General features: G+C 39.7%; 1 protein-coding gene across 4 annotated transcripts in view; it reads left to right on the top strand.

Moving 5' to 3' along the window:
* Positions 1–24734, top strand: part of PCSK2 (proprotein convertase subtilisin/kexin type 2) — a 111420-nt gene that overhangs the window by 27170 nt on the left and 59516 nt on the right. For 2 of the 4 annotated variants that reach the window (XM_030944475.1, XM_030944474.1), the window contains exon 3: positions 24547–24660. In XM_030944475.1, the coding sequence (XP_030800335.1) occupies positions 24547–24660 (114 nt within the window). Of the gene's footprint in view, positions 1–24541; positions 24661–24734 lie in introns of those variants that run through there. The other 2 variants (XM_030944476.1, XM_030944477.1) reach the window with 2 other exon arrangements.

Below are 24734 nucleotides of genomic sequence, written 5' to 3' on the forward strand. Positions count from 1 at the left end.
TATGGTGTATGAACAGTGTAATTCCAAACAAGAAATCATCAGGGCTACAAAGAGGAGATTTAAGTGTCTGTTAAGTGAGGAAAAAGATTTTCCTACTACTCTGCCCTTCTTGCAATGCTTATATAAGTAAGGAGGTACTCCTCTGCCTCCAGAATGCAGAGGATAAGCTAGTCTTTAGGTCATTAAATTGCTTTTATGATAATGTCAAAAGAAATGTATCAGAAATTCAGTGAGGCATCAAGTTTGGTTTGTGACTGTACTATGTACATAGCATGGTTGTTGTCACTGCAGACAGTGATTGCTGAATTCCCTGTGATTGCCTGTTGAAAACTGAATCTGAGGGAGTCCTATTTTTGTTGTCCCTGGCCTTTGTAGACTCTGTTCTTGCCCAGAGAGGGTTGCTGGATTTAACTGCTCACGGAAAGCCCCGTCCACCTCTGTTTTGTGTAGTTAACCAGTGGAAGTTCCAGCTGTAAAGCACCTAGCTGTTCTTTAATTCGGGTATCACAATTATTATATTATCAGTTTCTGTCTTCAGAAAAAGGACTCTCTGAAAATAAAAAATGATGAGGCCTAGAGTTATTCAGGTACTTAAGCTGTCACTTAGAATGATAGGGAAGTCCTCTTCACTGCAGTGTGAGGGTGTTGAGCATGTGCTGAAGAATTTCACAATTTCCAAGTTTAAATTCCTCACATGTTGTGTGGCATCACTGGCTCATCTTTGGACTGCATATGTATATTGTATTTGTGATGTGCAATACAATTCTAAAGTAAAATATCACAACACCATTGAGTATTCCAGATAGTTTACAACTGCAGAAAATTATGTCCCGCACAATGTAAAAGCTAATCTTAACTGATCTATATTTCTATTTGTAACTAGAAAGATGGGGAAAAGAACCCACTTGATCAACATCAATATTAAAGAATGTTGAAAATCTTTTATATCTGTTATATGAAAAAACACAATTAGCTGCACACAATAAAATAACAGACTATCAAAATGACACCAAACTCAAACATAGAGTGTCTTTTATGAAAATACTGTATAACTGAGATTACAGGGTAAGCTAGAAGTATTTCTATTAGTAAAAAATAAAAATGAATGTACTGTAGGGTGATAGACTGCTGGGCAAAGGCAGCGCTGTGGAGATTATTGTAGAATTTTCGAAAAATAAAAGCAGTGATGTACTGTAGTCTTGGTGCCACCAGGATCTGGGGAGTCTACATGGTTGGTGGTTTTAAGACAAAGTTAGACAGTGACCATGGCTGAGCTGGATGTGGCTAATTTCTCTCTGTGGCTCTTCGATGGTTTTGGTGACACCTTGAAGCTGCTTCATGTCACATATGGCATCATTTTCGTGTTGCTGAACAGGATACTTGGGGTGAGGCAAAAGAATGAGCTTTATTTCTCAAAACTGCTTGTAACCATGAGGAAGTTCAGTACTTTTACAAGCTGGACACATTCAGCCTCTGTTCTGCTGCCTGTAATATGCTGAATTTGCATTAGTTAAGTTTCTGCTTTATTGTTGATGTCTTTTCTCCTGACTGCAGTGTAGCTCCCCTGTCACCCTCTGCCTTTTCCTGTTTCCCTCTTGTTTCCTGCCTGATGCAGAATCTCTGTTTCATAGAGCAGGCCTTGCTTTTATTATTCATCTGTGCAATTTCCAGCCTAGGATATTCAGAGAGGTCTGTTAAATATTACAATACAAGCAGTGGCAGTGGCGAGGCTGTATGATTTAGGGTCATTTTAGTACAATGTAGAGAAGAATGGACAGAGTGAGCCAGTGGCTTTGCATTAACATGGAACCCACTGTGATGCAGAATTTTGCTTTGATTTAGGACAAGTTTGGTTTGGTTTTGAAAAAGGAATGCAGTACATTGATATGCTGAGCTGTTATGACTCATTTAATTACTTTAATTAATTTAATGTTTGTATGTTATGTTATGGCTGTTAGTCACTGAAGGTTGTGAGTATCTCATCATTCACTGGATCCAGGAATCCATAGGCATATTGTTGGTGCTTGATGAGTGCAAAATATGTGGGGGTTCAAAAATGACCAAGTTACCAACATTAGAGCTGTGATAGAATTCAGACTGCCATGTGCAGCTCTGTCTTCAAGGTTGGCTTCACTTCCAGTTTAGGAAGTGTGTCTTATTCAGCTATACTTCCTTTTCTCCTGTACAAGTAAATTGTATGCTAAGAAATCTTCTCAGAAACAATGCAACCAAACATTTTGGGCTCTGTTTTCTTTTGGGCAAATCTCTAAGCCTAATAGAAAATACAGAGGCTGGAAAAATGCCTTTCAAAAGATTTTAAATATATTGTTTAACATACAACTTGGGAAGATTATAAAATTAGTAAAATACTGTATCTGTTGTATATGGTACCCAGACTGTGAGATGATAGGTCTAGAATGGAGCAAAACTACAAGTTTATTTCCATTCTTTATTGATGTCAGAAAATCAATGTTAAAATCAAATGTTAAAACAGTTGATGGAGTTTCTTGTGTGTACACTTATATGACCAGAGCCATTTAATGTATATGACATTGGCAGTAAATAAAAGGTGGTGCAACTGAAGGTGTGCAGTTAAATCAATTACAATGTAAGACTAGAATACTTTTTGGTGTTGTGTTTTGGGGTATCTAAGCATGGTGTACCAGGGCTTGTGTCACAGGGCTGTGGTTTTAAAAATCCCACCCCCTTTCTCCTAAGAGACTTAAGTTAAAAGAATCTCTTTAATGGCATATGCTACTGTATCACACAATAAATGTATTATGTAATGCATCCACTCATGCCATTTAACCTACTTCACTGTTTGTATGCATGATGTGCTCCATGAATACAAAAAGGAGTTCTAATGAGGTCGCTGAAAGTTGATTGCAGTATTTGGAGATACAATGGAAATAAATGAAAGGTTTAGTTCTAAATTATTTTAGTAGTAGTTTGCTGCAGTAGTTATTTGATGCTGCATTGGACTACTGCTTTTTCAGCCTCTAAAAGCTCAAAATAACCAATAATAATTAAAATGCTAATATGTATGTCATGGGTTAGTGAAGTTGAATAAATGCTTCTTGGCCTTGGGAACTTCCATCCTGAGGGAGAGAACAGGCCTGGGTAGAACAAAACACCATGGAAAGACTAAGAATTATTAAACATCTCTATGGTACATATTTTCTCTAATTATTTGTAAAGTATCAATTCCATACCATTATAAATGGACTCTGTTAAAGATTACAGTTTTGCTTATAAGGAATGATACCTGAATGACGACATTTCTGTGAAAATACAGCTTTGTGTTTTACGTTGCAAGCTTCCTACTCTCTGAGTGCTGAAAAGAAGTACACCATTATTGTAGGTACAGATTTAATATGTCATCAATGTAAATTGTCTGTCGTCATGGTCTTTATCTTACTTGATTCTGAGCATTATACTTCCATACAGAGGAATATATGGTAAGGGATCCATGAGCTTTGCAGACATAAAGTCTTCACAGAAGAACCAGAATTGCCAGATCTAATTATTATTATGTTCCTGGTCTCACAGCAATGTCACTGAGCTGATTACTGTCAGGCTTTAGGTTATGTAACACTGCAGTGCTACAGTTAGCATTAATATCCGGTTCTCTTCTTCCTTGCCAGCTCTTCACACCCCTATTCCTTTTCTTTGGAGGAGGCATTCAACATACGTTGAATGTGTCTGCATCAAGAACCTGAAAAATAAAATAAGCCACTGGGGTGAGGAGGTGCCCTGTGTTTTGTCTTGGAGTTTGAGGCTGAGAGATTGATTACATTTTTTCCTATCTAACTTGACTTTGTCATCCAGCAAATATGATAAACTCAGTGCAGAGCCCATCATCTGTGTTTGGCTGTTGCTTTCTCTGGTGCTCATGCAGAACTTCTGGATTGCTTTCGTCCTCCCTGCGGTTCCACCAAAGTCAGGGCTATTATGTCTGGAGGCATTTTCTCCCAGCAAAACAAGGAGTTTGAGGAGCTGTTGGCTGTAGCTACTTCATGCTTTGGAAAAACCAAATGTAGTCAGTGGCTGCACAGTGAGCTGTTGGCTGTAGCTACTTCATGCTTTGGAAAAACCAAATTTAGTCAATGACTGTACAGTGACTTAAAAAACGAGATACCATTTATAAACCTTGTAAGCTCCATTTTAGCTGTTCTTTTTTTCCAACTCAAAACAAGCTGAACTTGTGTTCAAAACTTCAGTTATCTCTTGGACCTGCTCCCTTGGGCCAGCAAGTATCACTGGCAGAATTTGGACAAAAATGCTGGATATCTTAGGCCAGGATCTACTAATATAATTATGCAGTGCTTGCTCTCTTTTCACTTCTCAGCTGGAATGCTCTCCTGGAAAAGTATTCATTGGAATATGTTGCAGTTTGTTTGGGGATCCCTGGGGAGTCTGTAACACCACAGGAATATGTTTTGCTTCTTTTGGAACTTGAGCTTTTCTTGGAGTAATTCCCTTGATTGGTATTGGACTGTTTATTTTCTGAAAACAGGAAGGGAAATATCCATGTTAAACTTATTTCCCTGTTTCCAGCTCTAACCATGTACATATCTTATAATTTTAAAGGGCTTTTCCCCAAGTTGTGCAGGGCATGTTTTAAGAGGAAATTATGAAATTTTTTCCATTGGACAGTCAAATAACTATAATTACTGTTTTCCCAAGGAAAAAAATATCTTTAAGACTTCAACTCATATTGTTGATAGTGAGTCACAAGGAAGTAGAATCTACATTTTCATGTTTGAAATACTTCATCAGGAAAAAAAAAATATAACACCAAATTATTTTATTCAGCAAAAAAAAAGTTTCATTTTGTTTCAGAGTTTTTGGTTGGAACCTTCCAGATTTTTTTCATGGTCATTTTTGACTGTTTTCTTCATTTTCATTATTCTTTCCAAATGAACATCCTGATCCCAGACTTCTGTTGGTCTGAGTCCAGTTTCTAGCATGTGAAAAGTATGTTTCATGCATGTTTCAAGGACGAATAGCTAGTGGAAGACAACCTCCAAAAGAAGCATCTGACGATCAGCCAGGACTCCTCCAGCCAGCCTTCTCCTGGGTAGTTCACTGCTTACTTCACTTGTCTTCTTAATTGGTTCTGGATGGCTAAGAACAAACTTAGAGGCAGCAGTGCCACTGTGAGGGACTAGAGCTTCTCACAAACAAATCCAGGGGCGCTCAGCTCACTCTACCTTTTCTGAAAACATCTAAGGAGGCTGAAATTTCATTCAGTCAGAGCAGACTTTCCTGTTCTGAGGAGATGATGCAAGCTGAGTGGTGCAGTCTCTCAAAGGAGAAAGTGTTTTACTCATAGTCTGTAATTCACTGCAAACTAAAAAGCCTGCCATTTGACTTGAGAAGGTGGTGAAAAACCTGAAAAAGGGGATATAAATGGTTGGGTTTGGGTTGTTATCCCTAAGGATGAAAACTTTGTATGGAGCGAGCAACTTCCCATAGGGACAATTTTTTTTTTGTTTCATGTCAGAGTTGCCATATGCTGCCTCAGCGAATTTGGATTTTAATGCTAAAGTGTTTTCGCTTTCAAGTGCCAGCAAGGTTTGGAAGAAAGTTTAAATGTATGAAAAGAAATGCAAGTTCCAGATTGAAATGGAAAGGTATAAAAAAGAACATTGCTTTTAGGAGTCTGAATCAATCTAACATTTATTGGCGTCCTGCTATTCACTGTAGACTGTTGAACATTTTTGCATAGAGAGAGGATGTATTTCTTTAAGGACAGCTGGTTACATGAAATGTTGTTTGTCAGAAAAATCAACTCAGCGTGATTTTCTTATTAGCACTGCACTTGAGAAGTATGTGCAAGGTGAATTACCCACTTGACTTGAAACAATGAATAATTCAGTGGGAGCCAGAAAGTCAAATGAATCTTCCCAAATACTTTCTGTCTTCCTACAAAATAGACAAAAGTGAGAAAAGGACTGCTTCGGTGATTTAACACTTGCCGCTCTCCCACTGAAATGATCTGTCCATCTGAAATAATTTGTAGTCTTTTATAGTATGTAATGAAATAATATTTAAGTACAGATTTCAAAGCACATTTCAAATATGGATTATGTGTATTTCACAAATGCTGGAAATAAATGTGGGAGGAAGAGGACCTTAAATTTTCCAAAAGGTCATACAGCAAAGCAGAGGTAAGTAGGAGTAGATCTGAGATGCCCAATCTGCTGTCTGGAAGAAAAAAAACCCAACAACAACAACAAAGAAGAAGTTGGATTACAGCCATTTGTAGTCTTTACAACACCTGGGCTCTAAGAAAACTGAGATGAGAACAGTGGGAGAAAAATGAAACCCAAGAGATTAGAGCAGATCCTCTGAAGCCCAAAAGACATACGCAAAGGACAGTAACCTTAAACTGTAATTAGCTGACTAGTGCTTCTACATGCATGATCTGGAGGTGCAGGAGAAATGACTGTGCTAGAGGCTATGTAAGCATAAAAAACCAACACGGTTGTATGGAGTCATTTGTCCCTAGGTATATTCCAGTATTAGTGGTCCTGCCTCTGTTCCTGTCCTTGCTTCTGCATGGCTCATTCCAGCATTTCCCAGGTATTTCTTTATCCTGGGTAAAAGCAGCAGCAGATGGAGAAAACTTCTCCAGCATTAATAGAGATTAGAGCCAACTTCATGCTCAGGAGACTTTAACCTAAATAGCACTTTTTCATTTACTATTTTCATTCTTTGCTGTCCAGTGAACAACTTGCTTTTTGCATAAAATATGTGCAAATTGACTGTGTTTTACTTCATAAATCTGAAATATACACGTGCAATGTTTCCCAGAAGGTAAAATCCAGCAGCACCTTGCCTTTGTATTTTCAGGTGAAAAGCAGCAGAAATTTGGGGAACTATGTGTCTTTTTGCTACCTTAGACCTGCATTAGACTATACTACTGACCCCAGATGTGTAATGATTGGCTGGGGAGGAGATGGTTTGTCAGATAGATGTATCAGTGGTTTCTCAGCAATTAGAGTTACGTAGGTGTTAGAGGTTTTTATAATATTTGCTTATGGAACTTGGAGGTCTCCTGGATCTCAGCAAGTAGGAAGCTGTTATTTAGCTCCTTGCAGTCTTCCTGCCTGAACTGCCAGGAGCATCATCAGGACTGGGAGTCTTCTTAAGTCTGATCCCACACTGCAGCACTGCCTCCAGGCTCAGGTTCTGTCGTTTGTGAGTGCCTTACATTCTGATGGAGATGGAAATGAAATGATAAGTAGTTTTTGTCCCCGTTGTGAAGTTATTTGAAACCTCTTTTAATATGTTTTGCTTGATTAAAACAGCAGCTGCCAGCCCAGACTGACTAGGGGAGCTAATGATTTTGATGAAAGACATGATGAATAATTTGCTTGACATTTATATGGGGTTTTTTTGCCAACTCCTGAGTTAAACTGAGAGGAAACATATGAGGGGAGAATAGGAGAGAAGTTTTTTCAGTTCTGCCTATATTTTTTTTTCTTGTGAAGGTTGTCAACAGATAAGGTATTTTTTTCCTTTTCAGCCCTATTTTGTATAAAGCGCCCAGATAAGATTTCTAAGCAATAAAGTAGCTTTCAAGGACTCTGTTTTCATGAGATCTCAATGAAAAAACAAACATAATAACCATATACTTCCTTCATTTTTGGCCAAGCCATGACCTCCATTACACATTCATGTAAGGTATGAGCTTGTGCTTTCAGCCTCTCTAAATGTTGCCTGCTTTGGGAATTAATATAAAGGGAAAAAAATTGCCCTAGACATCACCTGTTGGGACCTGTGAAGTTTGAGTTCAACTGGTGGGAGGCTTTGAACAGTTTTTACCTAGAGGGATGGTATTAAAAACAAGAGACAGATGTTTCTCCAGTTTGCAGCAGTGAAAAATCTGAAGTAATCTCACAGAAATGAATAGAGTGGACCCTTGGACAAGAGAAGATGGAACCTGGCTCTTTGCACTTCTGCAGAACTGAATCTTTTACAAGAAGCTAATACCAAATGTACACTGTTGTTCCACTGTAGAGGTTCACCTGATTATTTTTTGCTGTGGTGTTCCTGAGTTTAAGGGTTTAAGTATTCATGCCTCTTCCATCCTGACTGTTTGTTCCTCTGACACCATTCTCTTTATTTGTTGTTGCTGTTGTTGTTGATGTTGTTGTTGTTGTTGTTGTTGCAGGGGCAGCTGGTGTTGGGATAGGGAATATGATTGCATTTTAACAAGTTCTTTCTAAGCTAGGACATTACCCAAATCTCATTTGCAATTTGGTCCATGGTGAAATGGGGTGAGATGAAACAGGAGAGACTAACAGTAATAACTGGGTTGACCTTCCCTGAAACAAAAGTGAGGAATGATGAGGGCCCATACCCAGAAAACATAAATGGAATTTTCAGGCCTTATCATGAACCCCAGAGGTTTTTTCTGGTCTTTTGTTCAGGTTTCCCTGTTTTGCAGAACACTCCTATTACCCTCAATCTCATAAAATGATATTTTGAACCAAGACTTCAGCAGTTTCATCCCTTATATAATTCTGCTGTATTGTTGGCATCGCTTTGTTGTTTATAATTTTTCTTTGGTCATGGTCATTTATAGGTACAGCTCACCTTGCCCTTAAAGGCAAGGCCCAGAAGAAAAGACATCATCTCTGATGTCATTGCATTGATGACAACTTGCCATGTCTATGATTCTGCCATTTAGCACTGGATGTTTTACATTTCTTCAGGCCCAAGACACATACGACTTTCTATCCTGGTGCCAGTCTAGGCATCTCTTAAAGTTGCCATGAAGTGAATCCTTCTGCTGTAGTAGGTAATTTTCCTAAATCTCCCTTTTGTTGCTCTAGGAAGATACATCTTGACTGCTCGCCATAACACAAATTAATTCTGTCTTTTTGGAAATACGAAGAGCCCCTAAATGCACGTGCAGCAGGCACTATTAGTATTAATCAGAGATTCATCACTTCTCATATGAAAGAAGTACAATTTCACGAGGGAAGCTTTTCTGTTAAATTTTTATTCTGTGGAAACCACAACATGAATTTGGTCTCAAAGTCTGAACTCAGTAATTTCCATAGAATTTGTATGCACATTTTTGATTGCCTGCAGTGAGAATCCTAAGCAAATGATTTTCTTCTGTGATCTGCTAAACATTTGTCTCATTGGAAATAAACTAGGAAGAGAAAGAAGTATACAATGAAGACAGCAGTTTACGGGAGTCTGTGGAAATCTTTGGTGATAGACTAAATCCTAAATATGTTTTTGCTTTTCTCAGTCCTTTGAGGTATGGGCTCCTTTCAATGAGCGTGAATAGAGAAGTCCCCATTAATATTAATGCAAGTTTTGTATGTGCACTGGGAGCAAAATATACCCTAAAGTCTAATTATTTTATGCTAATAATTGAACTGAAAAGATACTTCCTCATTCCTGGCAAAAAAAAGCAACAATCGTTCATAGAATTTTCAGCAGGATGATAATTTTATCACTTCATTTAAACCAGCCTCTGCTCTGACCCAGTGGGAACTAGGAAAAATTCTGGTACCAAAATCCCTGCTGTTGCACATGCAACTGCAATTAAAAATTAGTTTTGTGTTCTTCAGGAACCATTTTTCATTGCTTTAGGCAGAGAATAAATAGAGGGGCTTGAGACAACTTCAAACCACTTGGATGACCTGATCCCTTGAAATCAAGGCAGAAACCCCTTTGCCTCTTTAAGATTTTTGAAAAAAAAATTTAATTCTGCAGATGTGCTTTAGAGAGAGGCTTGGCCAGCAGTCTGTGGGATAGGCTGCTGGAATACATGGGCAAGGATGTAAAAAGCCTCTCTGCTGAAGTGGATGTTGAGAAAACCCATTAAGAATATTCAGACTACACTTCTGTGTCTTAGTATCAAAGAATGGTTTGGGTTGGAAGGGACCTTAAAGACCATCTAGTTCCAACCCCCTTGCTGGGCAGTAACACCTTCCAGAAGACTAGGTTGCTCAAAGCCCCATCCAGCCTGGCCTTGAACACTTCCAGGGAGGGAGATGCCTTGTGCTACCCTGTCTCTGTGTTGTCACTGAGGAGAATTTCCTCTGTGATGAACTCAGCATATTAATGCTTGTCTCATTTTCACGGGTTTATTCCTTCCCTGTGGGCTCTGTTATGCTTGGGCCATCTGCATGTGTCCTCACCACTGCACTGTGTTGTCTCTCCTGCCTACAGTTTTATATGGGATGTGATCTGTTTGCCAAGTCATTCATCATCTGGTGCCTCTCTTGTCAAGAAAAGAACTGTAGGCTTTTGCTGGGGGGATATGGGTTCAATATGCTGCTCAAGCTGAGCACTGGACAGCTCAGGAGTTCAGGTGCAGAATGGTACTGTTCTGCCAATTGATGACAGCCGGATTCTGGTTTGAGGTGGGAAAAGTACATTGATGTGGATATCCCTGGGCACCAGCAAGCCCTGCAACTGCACTCTGCAGGCTCCAAGGCTGCGATGCCTTATGAAGGCTGACCTAGAACAGAGACTAGATGGAGCTAAAGAATAAAGTAGGTATTTATTAATGGCCTCAATGGATGCACTTTGGGCAGCACAAAAGCCTGGCCAGGGCTACACCCAAGATGAACCCAGAAAATGGATGACTGGTCACGAGGTCTCACACTTTTATAAGTTTTGGTCCATTAGCATATTGGAACTAATTGTCTAATTGCAGCTTTAGCCCATGAAGTCCCGTCCTTCTTGTTTTTCTCTCTTCAGTCTGCATTCTTTATGCTCTTGGGCCTGAAATCTGGATCAGTTGTCCTTGGTTCCCAGTTAGAGAAGGAATTGTTTTGTCTACCTACTCTGTGAAGAGAGCTTACCATCCCCTAATACGAAGCCCAGACCCACACACTAAAGCAGTACAGAATCTGAACAATATAAAAGCTTAAATCTGAGGCATCAGCTGGAACTGAAGAAGAACATTTGACAGTTAAAAGACAGGATTCTGATACATGTCTTGACAAGGATCAAATACAATCCTCTGAAAGTATCAAAACAAAAACTAGTTTGGATAAAGGCCAGAACAATAGGACTCTGGCTGTTTCTTTCCTTTTTGTAAGCCAATCTCTTACTTGTAATTTTCCCCCACCTTTCCTCTTATTACAGAAAGTGTTCTCTAGAAATGATTCTGTTTTGATGTGTGGCAGATGGCCTGTCCCTGGCAGCTATACTCTACTAACCCAGTGCTGTACAGCAGTGATACATAAACCTCTGCTGATTTTATTAATATGGTTGGTGATGGGGATCCATAAACCTCTGAATCTAGGCACTGAAATAGTGCAATTGCAACCTGCACAGCTCAATCATCAGTAGCTTCCTACTTGGCTGGGAAAGGCAGGGATGGGAGCAAGCTCCCATGTCTTTTCCGTCATGTGTATTACGGTAATTAAGTAGCTGTGAGCAACTGCTCTGCTTTTGGTTGTATGAGCAGATGTGTGAATGTCAGCAGCAGCATAATTGCAATTTTCCCTCTGTCAAAAGACTGACTGGCTTCTGTTTTGTGTCTGGCTTCTAGTTATGAAATTTCCTCAGAGAAGATACTGTGCAGCCCATGTACTATGCACTAGACAACTCTTTAGGAAAATCAGTGGTTTGCAGTTTTTTATCTTGTTTCCGCTGCAATAGCAGCAGACCTTTGAAGGTGTTACAGATGGTCAAGAAAGGCTCACTAGTATATCACTACCACTCATGTGAACATTAAAGTTTAAGTATTACAGGTTTAAAATACTAGAATAAGCTTAGACTTCTTTGGCAATTGTTGCTGTATCACTCCAGGTGGGCAGCTTTGTAAAAATAGCCTTCGTTCTTTATTAAAGCTAAATGGATCTTCTGCAGTTGTCATTACCACCTGGTTGGAAAGTGTTGACAGCAGTGGGCTGTAATCCCTCCTAGCAACCTGTCAGCATGGTACAGTGAGGACCCAAATCAGGGCAGGGACCCCAGGAGCTGCTGGAGGAGGGGTGTGTGGCTGTCTGTGGTGTCCTGTCTGTGCAGAGGTGCTCCCTTTCATGGTAGCCAAAACAGCTCTTCTCTGCTTTAAGCTGCATCATTTGATCGCAGAGCAGGAAAAGCAGGGAAAAGAAAAATTGTATTGAGCAGTGACAGTGCAGAAGAGGTTACAAAAGAGAATAATTACATTCTTCAGGGCACTCTGAGGGTTGCAGTCAGGAAAACACAATCAGAAGGCACTTGGTGTGCTTTTTGAAACCAGTTTTGAGAAAGCCTGGATTCTGCATGGTGGAGACAACTTTTACTTCACTGTCACCTCCTGTCTCCAGGTTTGAGGACTGACAGCTAGTTTTAAATAATTCTTTTAATTCAGACTTTCTTAAATTAATTTAGATCAGATTGATTTTCAGCTTAGTTCATGCACTGCATGTAGGACAGCATCACTGACACTAATCTGCCTGCCTTCTCTCCCAGGGCTGTGATCCCATTTTTATTCTGGAAGCTGCTCTTCAGCTGAGATCCTGGTAACAATTTTGCTACCTCTGGATCCAGTGGGGACAAGCTGCTCAGAAGTAGCACAGGAAGCTGAAGTAAACTTTTATTCTAAGCTCCAGGCACAAGGGAAGTCCCCTACAGGTCCTGCTATCGTAACCATGACTGAAAGCTGTCATTTGATTTAGGGGTCAGCTATATAAAAGTGTCTGGGTTTTTGACTCAGAAGTGGTTTAGAAATGGAGTACAGATGAAGAGTAAAACGAATGACATAAAGGACAGGGCAACAGGCAGCTCTTCAGTGAGTGAGACATTAGGGAGGATTTCCTGTAACATGGAAACAAGGGTAATGTGTGCCAGTAATTGTGTGAGAGAAAATGCATATTATAATTTTCCAAGCAGATGGTCCAAGGTGAGTGATGAGCTGTTTAGATAAAATTTGAGTGGGAAGGAAGCTGTGGAGAATGAAGTGGAAGTATGATTACTTATAGCAAAGGTCAGAAGCTGGCCTTTAATCGCAGAATCACTTTGGTGACCAAGGGGTGTATTTTCAGCATATGCTGCAGACTTAGTTTTAAGACTTCATCCTGCTGACTCAGTTCCCCTAAACTACCTCCACAGGTGTGTTGCAAAGCCCTTCTAATCTGTCCATATGGAATATATTGAAACAAAGTCTATAAAGCAAATTTGCATATTTACAAAGGAAGTACATGAAGTTAGAGGTGAAGCTGCTTCAAGCTTTATGACTCCAAATGTGTCTGGGCATTAGCGCAAATATTCACACATTTACAAGAAGTCTCTTCTGTGTTAGGGTGCGTCAAGGGGACATTTCTACAAAAAGAATAACTTCACCTTTTGGTTGAGTTTTCCCATAAAAACCAAATTCAGCTGATTTTTCTCTAAGTGGTATTTTCTCACAGTCCCACATATCTGAAGACTTACTTTGTGAAATAAATTAACTTAAAATCAACAGTCAGAGAAATCTTTAGCCTATGAGCACTTCTGTTTTCTTGAGATGTATCAGATATTTATTGCTTCTGTGGAAGTAGCTACTGTACTAAGGGAATCACTAAAAAGCTGGTTATGTAAAGGTGGATTGTGTAGCATATATCTCCTTATAGGACCAGTGAGTTGTGGAGTAGGAGGGAAGTCCATTGCTAGATGACTGCCCTGGGGTATAAGAAATGGTCCAAAGTTACAAGTGATGACAGAGCAAATAATTAAATTAGAAGATTCAGCATCATATGAGCATCTCTCTTTTTTGCACAGACACAGCCAAAAGGTTTGCAATCTTAAATGTGATCTGGGCCTGATTTCCATTTAAACTAAAACCCTTCTTATACTACAGAGAGGGTGAAAATATAACTTAGACCTACTCTGGTTATCACCTCAAAGATTGGTGGTGTTGTTTGTAATAAGTAAAAATCACTCTAAAAAGACTTTCGCTGTTGAGGAAGAAGAAGAAGGCAAGTTTGGTTTTTTCCAATCATAATGTTTTAGGAAAGTCATATCTGCAGTACTTGGCAAAGGAATATAAGATAAAGTTTCTGTAAGTCACAGTTCTCCTAATTTTGCAGCTAGGTAGGATCTGCAGTTGATAATGACCTATATACAAAAGGCCCAATTTTATTTCCTGTCACCAGGCATGCTGTTTATACCCACATAAGGGGTGATTATTCTGATTGATTTGTAAAGGCTGATCATTTCTTTGACCTATATAACTGGTGAGACAGCAAAGTGCAAAATTTACCCATAAGCTGCCGATAGTGTCCCTGTGGTTTGCAGTCTCTGCATATCTACTGGAAAGACTAATGTATAGTTATAGCCCAACTCCAGGGAATTTCTTTCTTACAGAGATCTTTGATTTTGTAACTGAAGTGACTATCATGCTATCTTGCAAGAAGACGTGGAAGAAAATATAATTTACTTTGTCTTTTTTTGATATTATGTAGCATAAGAAGAAGATTTTCATTCCTTTGGAAACTTCTTAAGATTTCAGAAATGCTCTTGCTCTCATGCTGGCTTGTCTAAGAAGTGGAAAAAAAATTTGAAACAGATTGCTGAGAATAGCCAGCACTTGTGATAGTGTAGATCCTGATATGCTTCTCCTGTCCAACTGAAGAAAAAGTAGAGATATGAACCAGTTTGCTTGTACTTGAGGCAGTGCGCAGAATATCAAGATATGCAGGACTTTTTCCTCTGTCTCAGTGTTTCCCCTTAATAAATTCTACGCCAGGGCAAAAAAAATCTGTCAAAGAGGGTATGATCCTATGAAAATCTCTGTTTTACCAAATTGTCATTTTCCATTGTAGACTGTCCATACTCAGCATTGATTTTTCATTGCAGCTTGACCAGCTCACTTGCATTTCAAAGTAGAAGCTGGAGGAGCTATTGATTGCTTAGCTGAGCAGGTTGAATATGATCTGCAGTCTCCTCTTACGCATTGATTCCTTGTCTCTTTACTCTCAGTATCCTGAATGTCTCTGAACTGTGAGAGGGCTGCTAAATGGACAAAAATATTGATTTCCTTTCCTCTTCTTTTATTTTCAAAAGCTCCTTATTTACCAAGAACGGAACTAATATCAGGAAAACAAAAGATAACAAAAAAAGGCGGAAGGATGGGAGTTTTTGTGTATTTTTTAAAAAACTTGGTTGAAACTGGAGTCCTGTAAGTTGTGTTTTCATCAAGAAAGGTTATTTGCCTGTATGAAACCTTTGAACTCAGGCTGTTCAGCTTCATATTTTACTATTGTCTGATCGATAATGAACTTCTGGGGTGGTTTCCTAAACAGCTGTACCTCTAATGTTAGGATTATCTGTGATTTTTGCAGAGAAGTTAATGAGCAGTCCCAGCTATGCCAGGTTTTAATGCAGAATGCAATCAGTAAGTCTTTTGTTAGAGCTTTTTGTACAGTGTTTTGTTCCTATTTTGTTCACCCACAAGTGTGACACATTGCAATACCAAGCTTAGAGGAACAGAGGAAAAATTCAGGGAACATAAGCTGGAGTCAAATAAAAATTAGGACACATGCCAAGAGGGATCGCTGCAGGGACAGCATTAGTGTCCAGACATTTACGTATCTGCTGATGTTCTGTGTAAGCTTAAGACATGTTTGGGATGGCAAATGGGGCTGCTTACAGAAAGGGTAAAACTAGAATGGGTCCAGAACATCCAAGTGTGATAATAAAAATACACAGGAGGTCCTTGATATCTTGTGACGTTGGTTCAACTAGTAACAAAAAAGTAAAAGCAAGGTAGAGAGATGCCTAAAAATAATGAAAAAGAGCTATTTTACAGGGAATGTTAATTCTATAAATCAAAGCAATTCTCATGTTATCTGTGCTCATCATTGTGAAAATAACCATTTAAAAATAAAGAGTGATACAAGTATTTTATGGAAGGAGATGCACTTTTCCTTTAATGAAATATTTGAAATGGAAAAAAAATAAAAGGTTCATGTATGTGGTGGTGTTCACAGAGGTCCCAGGATGAGGGAAGAGATGAGAATCTGACTCCATGTTTCAGAAGGCTGATTTATTATTTTATAATATATATTATATTAAAACTATACTAAAAGAATAGAAGAAAGGATTTCATCAGAAGGCTTGAAAAGAAAAGGAAAATAATGATAACAAAAGCTGGTGACTCTCAGGGAGTCCAAGACAGCTGGACTGTTATTGGCCATTAATTAAAAACAACCACATGAGACCAATCAATGCGCCTGTTGCGTTCCACAGCAGCAGATAATTCTTGTTTATATTTTGTTCCTGAGGCCTCTCCGTTTCTCAGGAAAAAAAATCCTAATGAAAGGATTTTTCATAAAATGTGTCAGTGACACATGTGTCCTTTTCTTAGACATGGTAGGGAAAGTGCTGTTGATAAACTTCCAAATTTCTAAGGATTTGTTCTCTAACACAGGATTTATGCTGTAACAGCTGCTACATTTTTGCTATAGGGTAAGTCCCTGTACAAAACACTCACCAGGATGCAGCTGAGGAGAAACTTGGAGAAATTGTTATGAATAATCCTCCAGAAACATCTACGTTTAGCAACAGTGTCTTGTTGCTAGGTATGGAGAGTTCCATGAGAGCCTTTGAAAGTCATTAGTTTGCTTGAGAGGAGCAGTTCTCATTTTATTAGTAAGGACACTCACAGCCCTCTAATATATCTGCTTGTGCTTTCTGGGCCACAAAACAGGCTCAGAAACTTTGAAACTGGGCAGATGGATCCAGCTCTGTCACAACAAATGGCATCAATTTTCTGCATTGCTGTGTGGGATGGGTTGACCCTGGTCACATGCCAGGTGTGTACCAAAGCTTCTCACTCCTCTCCAGAGCTGGACAGGGGAGAGAAAATATAACACAGGAAGGTTCATGTGTTGAGATATGGATTGGGAGAGATCACTCATCAAACATCATGGGCAGTACAGGCTGTAGGTAGAGATATGAATTGAATTTGTGACACTAACCAAATCAGAGCAGGATTATGAACCCTTAAGATCACCTTCCCCTCACCCCTCCCTCCTTCCCAGCTCTACCTCCTACTCCAGCAGTGCAAGGAGACAGGGAATGGGGTTATGGTCAGTTTCACTGACCATAACCCCCATTCCTGTGAATCACCTGTGGTTTCTTTGGTTGCTCAGGGAGGAATTGTTTTTCCATGCCACTGTGGGGGCCTTCCCACAGGAGACAGTTCTCTGCAAACTTCCAGCCTGAGTCCATCTCATGAGCAGCTGCTGAAAACTGCTGCAGTGTGAGTCCATGCCATGGGCAGCAGTCCTCCCGAAACCACTGCAGAGTGGGGTCACTCTTGCATGGGGTGCAGTCCCTCAAGGACAGGCTGCTCTAGCGTGGTCTCCTCTCTCCATGGGCCTCCCACAGGGTCACAGCCTCTTCTGAGGCACCCCCAGCTCCTCCACAGGCTGCAGGTGGATCTCTGCATCCCCATGGATCTCCATGGGCTGCAGGGCCCAGCTGCCTCACCATGGTCTGAACCACAGGCTGCAGAGGAATCCCCCCAGCTCTGGTGCCTGGGGTACCTCCTGCCCTGCCTTCTCCACTGACCTTGGTGTTTGCAGAGTTATTCCTCCCATATGTTCTCACCCCACTCTTCTCTGGCAATTATACCTGCACAATAACTGTTTTTTTCTTTCTTCTTAAATGTATTACCACAATTTCTGATTGTCCCAGGCTTGCCAGTGGCAAGTCTGTCTTTGGAGCTGCCAAGGCTTGTCTCTGCCATGTCTCTGACATGGTGGAGGCTTCTAGCAGCTTCTCACAGAAGCCACCCCTGCAGCCGCACTGCTACTGAAACCCGGCCATTCAAACCCAGTACACTGTCTGAATAGTGTTTAGCAGCCTCTTCACCCCTGGTTATCACTTCATTTATAGAAATGAGCTGTCCCCATTGCCTTTTAAAAGTGATTCAGTTTTGCTTTGTTCATCTGACTTGTTGCAGTTCCAGTAGATCTTTTCTTTTTGCTAGTGAGGAGCTTCAATTTTACTACTTTGATTTTGTAGTGGAGAGTCACACAAAAATGGATTACTTAGTAACTTTAACAAAAATGTAGAATGTGAGATGGGTGATCCTCTCTGACATTGTATTTCTCTAATATATACACCTCTCATGATACACATGGAATGGATAGTAAAATTAAACATCTTTGTCTAAGAATTTAGAAATCAGAGGTGAAAAATATGCACTCAGTAACTTAGTATTGGCTTTAGCAGCAAAGGGATGTCGTTTATGGATAATACCCCTAAAAGCTTGTGAATGCTGAATGGGATGTTATAAATGATCAAATCGGCAGCCAAATTTATAAGAAAATTTTACAATGATTTATTACATCGTTAACAAAAATAGAATTTCGAAAAAAAAACCCACCATAGCCAAGGCAGCGTCAACCCTGGGTATTGGCGCTGGGTGAACCGACATCCGACCGAGAACGTGTCAGTGTCTCCCCAGTGGTTCACCCCGACTGCTTCATGCAGCGAGCTTATATACAGTTTATTCTGCCTGAGGCAGAAGTGACCAAATGTTCCTTTGTGTCTCTTCACATGTAGAACTGGGGCCATACATGTGCAGGAATAGACAAAAGTAAGTCCAGGTGTCTAGATGGATGTCTGAACACTTCGGAAGAGCCTGCATTCACATCTAGCAGAGTGGTGCAGGTGCTTGAGTAAGGTAGATGCAATCTTCCCAGGTGCAGGTCCTCGTGAGTGGCTTAGGCATTCCAGGGAAGTCAGCAATCATGGCCCTGGAACGTTTCATTCATACGTTAATGGACTTGATACTATCGTTGTGGGGGAAATAATTGAATAAACATAAGACTGCTTCCAGCCAGGGTGGTCAAAGACATACCTTGGATTCTATAATATTTTATACATATATAGCATGAATTATCTCTATCATATGCTACAGGGACATGCTGTCCCATTCTCATAACTTTCTAAAGGGTTTGTCACCGAAATTGCAGGAAAAACAAAAACCGTCTAACAACATTTTTAATGTTAGAGAGTCAAGGTGTTACCCTATTATCTGGCCAAGATGTATCACAGAAATCATCCACGCATAGCCTGATTCTGCAGAGAGAATCATTCCATGACACATGACATATACTAGATTTTCAGATTTTTTATACAGTCAAAACTCATAGAAACAAATTGGGTCAGTGTTCATTGGTCTAAAGTTGTGTAGTTCTTAGTACTTGGTGTTCTATTTTATCCGTATTTCTTTGCTTCTGATGTTAAGTACATCTTCATTCTTTGATTTTCGTACCAGTCTTTTCTGGAGGAGATGTCTCCAACTCTGCCAGAGGTAGAGTCTGGTGTAGATGTTCATAGATGGCCACTGGTGGCTCTTTATCTTTTGGGCTATTCCCAGTCTGTTGAGATGTTAAATTCATCAGACCTCATCTAGAGGAACAATGCCCTGGAAAGAAACTTAAAATTCTTTTTCCGCAGGCAAAGGCAAACAAAACCCCTTGACTAAAGTTATACAAAAATTTTTTAAACTGGTATGTTTTCCAACAGGTTGGATGTGCTGATCACTGGCTCAATTGAACTTTTCTGTTTCTCTCTTTTGTTGCCAACATGCTTCTTTGGATATGAGAAATTAATGCTGCCAACAGTCAGTACAGCGTTCCACTATCTGAAGGTGGTTTGTTTGGTGATGCCTTTGTGCATCTGGACACACTGTCCCAAACCACCTTCAAGGGATGTTGATCTTTAGTACAGTTTATAGGGCCTGACTCCAACCACCAGCCTGACTTCTTCAAAAATACAGGCTATCGGTTTCCTTACTTCACCTTTAGGAAATAGACCTGTATTAACCCTGAGGCTTTAGAGAAAAAAGAACCATTATTTCCTTTGATTCATCAACTCGCTGCTATGTGTTTGTTGGTTTTTAAATCCCCCAACATGCCGATTTGATGTCATCAGTTGGGACCGCCTTCTTCCTCTGGAATTTGATTGAAATTCTCCTGTTTTGAAGTTCTTGGTAATAGAGGTTCAAGTTGTGGGTACTGTTCCACTTTTGTACACCCACTGGTATGATTAGGAGGGACGTTGAGATGCTTGAGCGTGTCCAAAGAAGAGCAACGAGGCTGGTGAGGGGCTTGGAACACAAGCCGTATGAAGAACGACTGAGGGGGCTGGGGTTGTTCAGCCTGGAGAAAAGGAGACTCAGAGGTGACCTTATCACTCTCTTCAACTTCCTGAAGGGTGGCTGTGGTGAGCTGGGCGTCGGTCTCTTTCTCTGGGCAACAATAGACAGAACAAGAGGACATAGTCTCAAGCTGTGCTAAGGGAGATACAGGCTAGAATTAAGGAGGAAGTTTTTCACAGAAGGAGTGATCAAATACTGGAATCATCTACCCAGGGAGGTGGTGGAGTCACCATCCCTTGATGTGTTTAAAAAAAGACTGGATCTGGCACTTGGTGCCATGATCTAGTTGAGGTGTTAGAAGATGGGTTGGACTCGATGATCTTAAAGGTCTCTGCCAACCTAGAAACTCTGTGATTCTGTGATCTGTCATTTATGCTCAATATAACAGAGTCATTTTACTGTAGGATCTCATTGGTGCAATTAACCCTGTTCATTTAAAATGAGGAGCTGATTGTCTTGGCATTCATGGGAGTGGAGAGCATAGTGCAGTGCTGCAGTTCCTTCCCTTCCAGAGCAGTACTGCAGTCAATTGATTATTTTGTTAATTGGTTTTGCATCCAGTATCCTGCTGGTTTATTATCATCCAAGTGACTGTATGCACCATGCAGACGTATAATGAAAAGCAATACTTGAAACCTTTTTTTCCTTGTAAAGAAAGCCATCCATGGGCTACCTGTGATACATGACCTTCATTCTGGTTACAACACAGCTAATAAATTTTTCATAATTTAGTTTTATGCTAATAAAGTAGATGCTCAGGTTCTGATCTGTACTTAAACTTGTATCCTAATGAAAAAGCAAGAAATTACTTAGCAGTGAAATAAACAAAAGGCTGTTATTGTAGATAAATAAGCCTAATTTTGAGATGGTAAAATTCATGCTATTTTTGTAAGAAAATCTTTTTGTTTCACTAGGTTCTAATAAATATCATACTTCACAGGCTTGAATCATTTAGTGACTGTTATCAAAAGCCTGAGTCCTATAAATGCTGCTTTTTCTGCTTCAGTTAGAGAAATAAGGATTTAAAAGCTGGTTTGAGGTTGCATTGTGCGTGGGAATGAGGGCTGGGTTCCATGTCTGAATGTCACACAAGCCGATGGGATTATGGATGTTACAAGATGAGAATGTTTTCCAGTACTTTTCTACTGTTGGACATGCAGACATGTTCTTTCGTGCATGTGTTTATGAAACCTTGATGTGGTACTTAATGCCTTTATATTACTGGGGACGCCTACTCTTCTTTCAGAAGTAGAATCAGATGCAGTCCCTCTCCTGATCTAGACTACATATGAAAGCAGAAATTTCCTTCCTGGGGAAAAAAATGTGCATTTTTCTAACATAGGTACCCAGTTAGCAAGAAGACAAGGATTTTACTGAGTCAGCTGTGTGCAGCCCTAAATGGGCAGTTTTCCACACGTATCGCTGGATTTGCATTATCATTTTCCAAATTTGTTCTTTAGGGTTTTTTTTTTCTGTAATATATGGATGTTACCTGTTCTTGGGCTCATTGCTTTCTAAACACATCTTTGTGAGGAAAAAGGCAAATTCTTACCTTGTGCTGGTTAAGATCATGCTGCGAGGCAGCTGATTAAGGCAATTTGTAGCTCATGGAAAAAGCTACCAAGACCTTTTCCAAAAATTTCAACTCTTTTTTTTTTCTTCACAAAAATGCCTGATCTTTTCCAGATTCAATTGTATGACTTAATGTTATTTGCAAATATGAGGAAACCCCCTTTGTTTTTGTGGTGAAAAGGAGGTCCCAGAATTTCTGAGAGTATTCTGTCTGTGCATGGTGGCATCCTGTTTGCCCCTTCTCCAAGTGAAACATTTAGAAAACAGCCTGCAGAGTGGTTCAGTTCAGTGAAAATTATGCCTCTTTGAGGGGTGTATTTCCTTGTCTCAGGAAATTATAATGTTATACAAAAAATACACTATGTTGTATTGTGAAGATGGAACAAATCAGACAAACCAGATGATACTGAAGAGGGAAAACAGCCTGTGTTATTTCTGCAAATTGCTTTCTCTCTTCCTCTCCATTGTCTTAAAAGACAAGCCAGGGCTCCCCAGCATTGCTTTTTAATTGGTAGAAATCCTTTTGTACTTAATCCTAATTCAGTGCCTTAATGCAGGCAGGTCCTGCAGAGCCAGCAAGCTTACATGGGAGCACAAACGACTGAAATCTTTTCCTCTGGCATCCCTCTGCATGAGGCTTGTCTTGTGTTCCTAATTATGTTCTCTGGTGACAGCTTGGGGTTTGCAGTGGCAAGCAGAGAGGCAGGGGAGAGGCTGGGAGGGGGGAGGCAGAGCGACATGTGTTGCTCTGTCTCCATGGCATCACTGAGCTTTGTCTTAGAGCTGTCAAACACTGTGCTTATACCTTTCTTTACTGTGTACAGCGACCTGGTGCCATGAAGTACACCTCGTATGGGTCCTGCTTAGTCACTGTCCTCTTACCAGGTTATTTCATATTAGGTTTTTTCTTTCCTTTCAATCTGTTCCACTTTTAATGAACCTGCACAAGTATTGGGAGCACACATATAAGTGAAAGAACCAATTCAGTATATTACCACTTGGTGCCTTTAGTTAGGGAGGTAAAATTCATACAAGTATATTGGTAGAAACCTTTGACATTGCCTTTTCAGGCCATGTTGTGCCCTATCCTACTCTCTGTGAATTAGTATTAGGTTTTCGGGGTTATAGTGAAACAATAGAGATGTGAGGAAAACAGCTTTTAGCCCCTATCAGTTAGATCCCAGTTTCACCTCTGTCACAGACACCTCACTGAGCACTGTTTCTTATGCTCATGCTTTAATTAACTGAGACAGAAAGATGACTCCAAGAATGATTCAACTGTCCTAATATCTGATTGAACATTTGGATGAATTTCTCCTGTGTTGATTTTGACTGACACTATATATAAAGTTGCTATGACACTGTAGTGTAACTCATATGTATGCATTTTTAATCTGAAATGCCAAAGTCACACATGTAGAAGTTGTTCTCTGAGTTATTAGATTTATTTAATAACCATGGATTCTTTTCAAGAACACACCTAACTAAATGTTAGGGGGTCTTACTGCCTTCTTGTATTTAATGGTTTTAATTGTTTTAATCATTTTTCATTTTAATTCCTCTTTGATCAGATTTTTTCTTTTTTTCTCTCTCCCTCTCTCTTTTTTTTTTTTAACAATTAAATGTTAGTACTCTTCATACTGTCTTGTTTTCAGGTGTTAGGCAAAAGAGTGCAAAACAAGTATGCCAAAGTTGACAGCATTTTTTGCAAGGTCTGTGAATATGTTATTAATATTACAACTCCAGTTACAGCCACTGAGCGGTCTCCTTTAGGAAGGCTCTTTTACATGGGTACAAATAAAATGGTTATGGTCTGACATTTGAAGTTCCTGCCTCCAAAGATATTTGCATGTTTAACTTTTCTTATATTCAACAGTGCTTCCTTAAATGTCTTGTGGATTTGCGGTGCATAAAGAAAAGGATTTCTGAAAATCTCTGATGACTTGTGTTTTAAAACCTGTGTTTTCATATCCTATACTTCAGCCAGTGTGGTCAGTTTAGTGGCTTTTTTGCCATATAGTTTTCCTTGCCAGTATATTGATTTATCACTTATTTAGTGTAAGGATAATCCTTGAAAGTAGATAATTTTACAAGACATTTTTGAGAGCCTCAGAAGTATGATGAAAGCTCACAAGATCAGATTTTTTTCTCCCAGAAAATTTCTTTGGCAGTATCCTGTCCTGCTGTATAAAAAGGGGAGTTGGGGGGATTCTTTTTGATAGATTTATTGGAAGAAAATAAAATGACAAGGCTGCCAGCACGTGTACAGCCCCTATAGGAGTCCTTCACCTCATGTATAATGTTGAGGCATAAATAATCAAATTGTTCCTCCCTATCAGCCAGGAAAGGTTATCTAATCATCTTGTAACGCCCTGGAGAAAAATCTGGAAAAGTAGAAGTGTGGTTGAGACCTGCTTCCTCACTTTGACAAATGTCTACAACTTGGAGCTGTGACATATTTGGAATTTGTTAAATAATTTTAGCTTCTATTTTGGTGGCAATGGAAAATACAACTGTGACAAGAGGACTCATTATAATAATGATGCCTGGAGAGGGGCTCACTCTTATGCTGATTGGTTGGTGTCTAAAACATGTTCAAGCTGAGTTTTTTCTCCATATAGGTCACTCTGAGGGATCACTCAGAGCTGTTGCAGTAGTCCTGGAACTTTCTACCTCTTTGTAAATTCTGACTGGAATCAGTCCCTGGTTTAGAAGTTGCAAATGAATGACACAAACACAAATACTGTGTTTTCATAACCCTTATCACTCATGAAAACAAGTCTCAAATAAGCTTTTTACATGTGTCAAGAATGCTGAGGTAAAGGTGTAAAAATTAACCCTTCCAGGTGAGGAAAGTTGTGCAACAGGAGGGATTCATCCGAAGGAAGCGAGGATATAGAGACATCAATGACATTGACATCATCATGAATGATCCTTTATTTACAAAGCAGTGGTACCTGGTAAGTTCTGAGAGAAAATCACAGTAATTATAACTAAATAATTGGCATTCAAGCCGTTCTATGCAGTTGCATTG

This window comes from Camarhynchus parvulus, chromosome 3, assembly GCF_901933205.1.
Source record: "Camarhynchus parvulus chromosome 3, STF_HiC, whole genome shotgun sequence".
Lineage (NCBI taxonomy): Eukaryota > Metazoa > Chordata > Aves > Passeriformes > Thraupidae > Camarhynchus > Camarhynchus parvulus.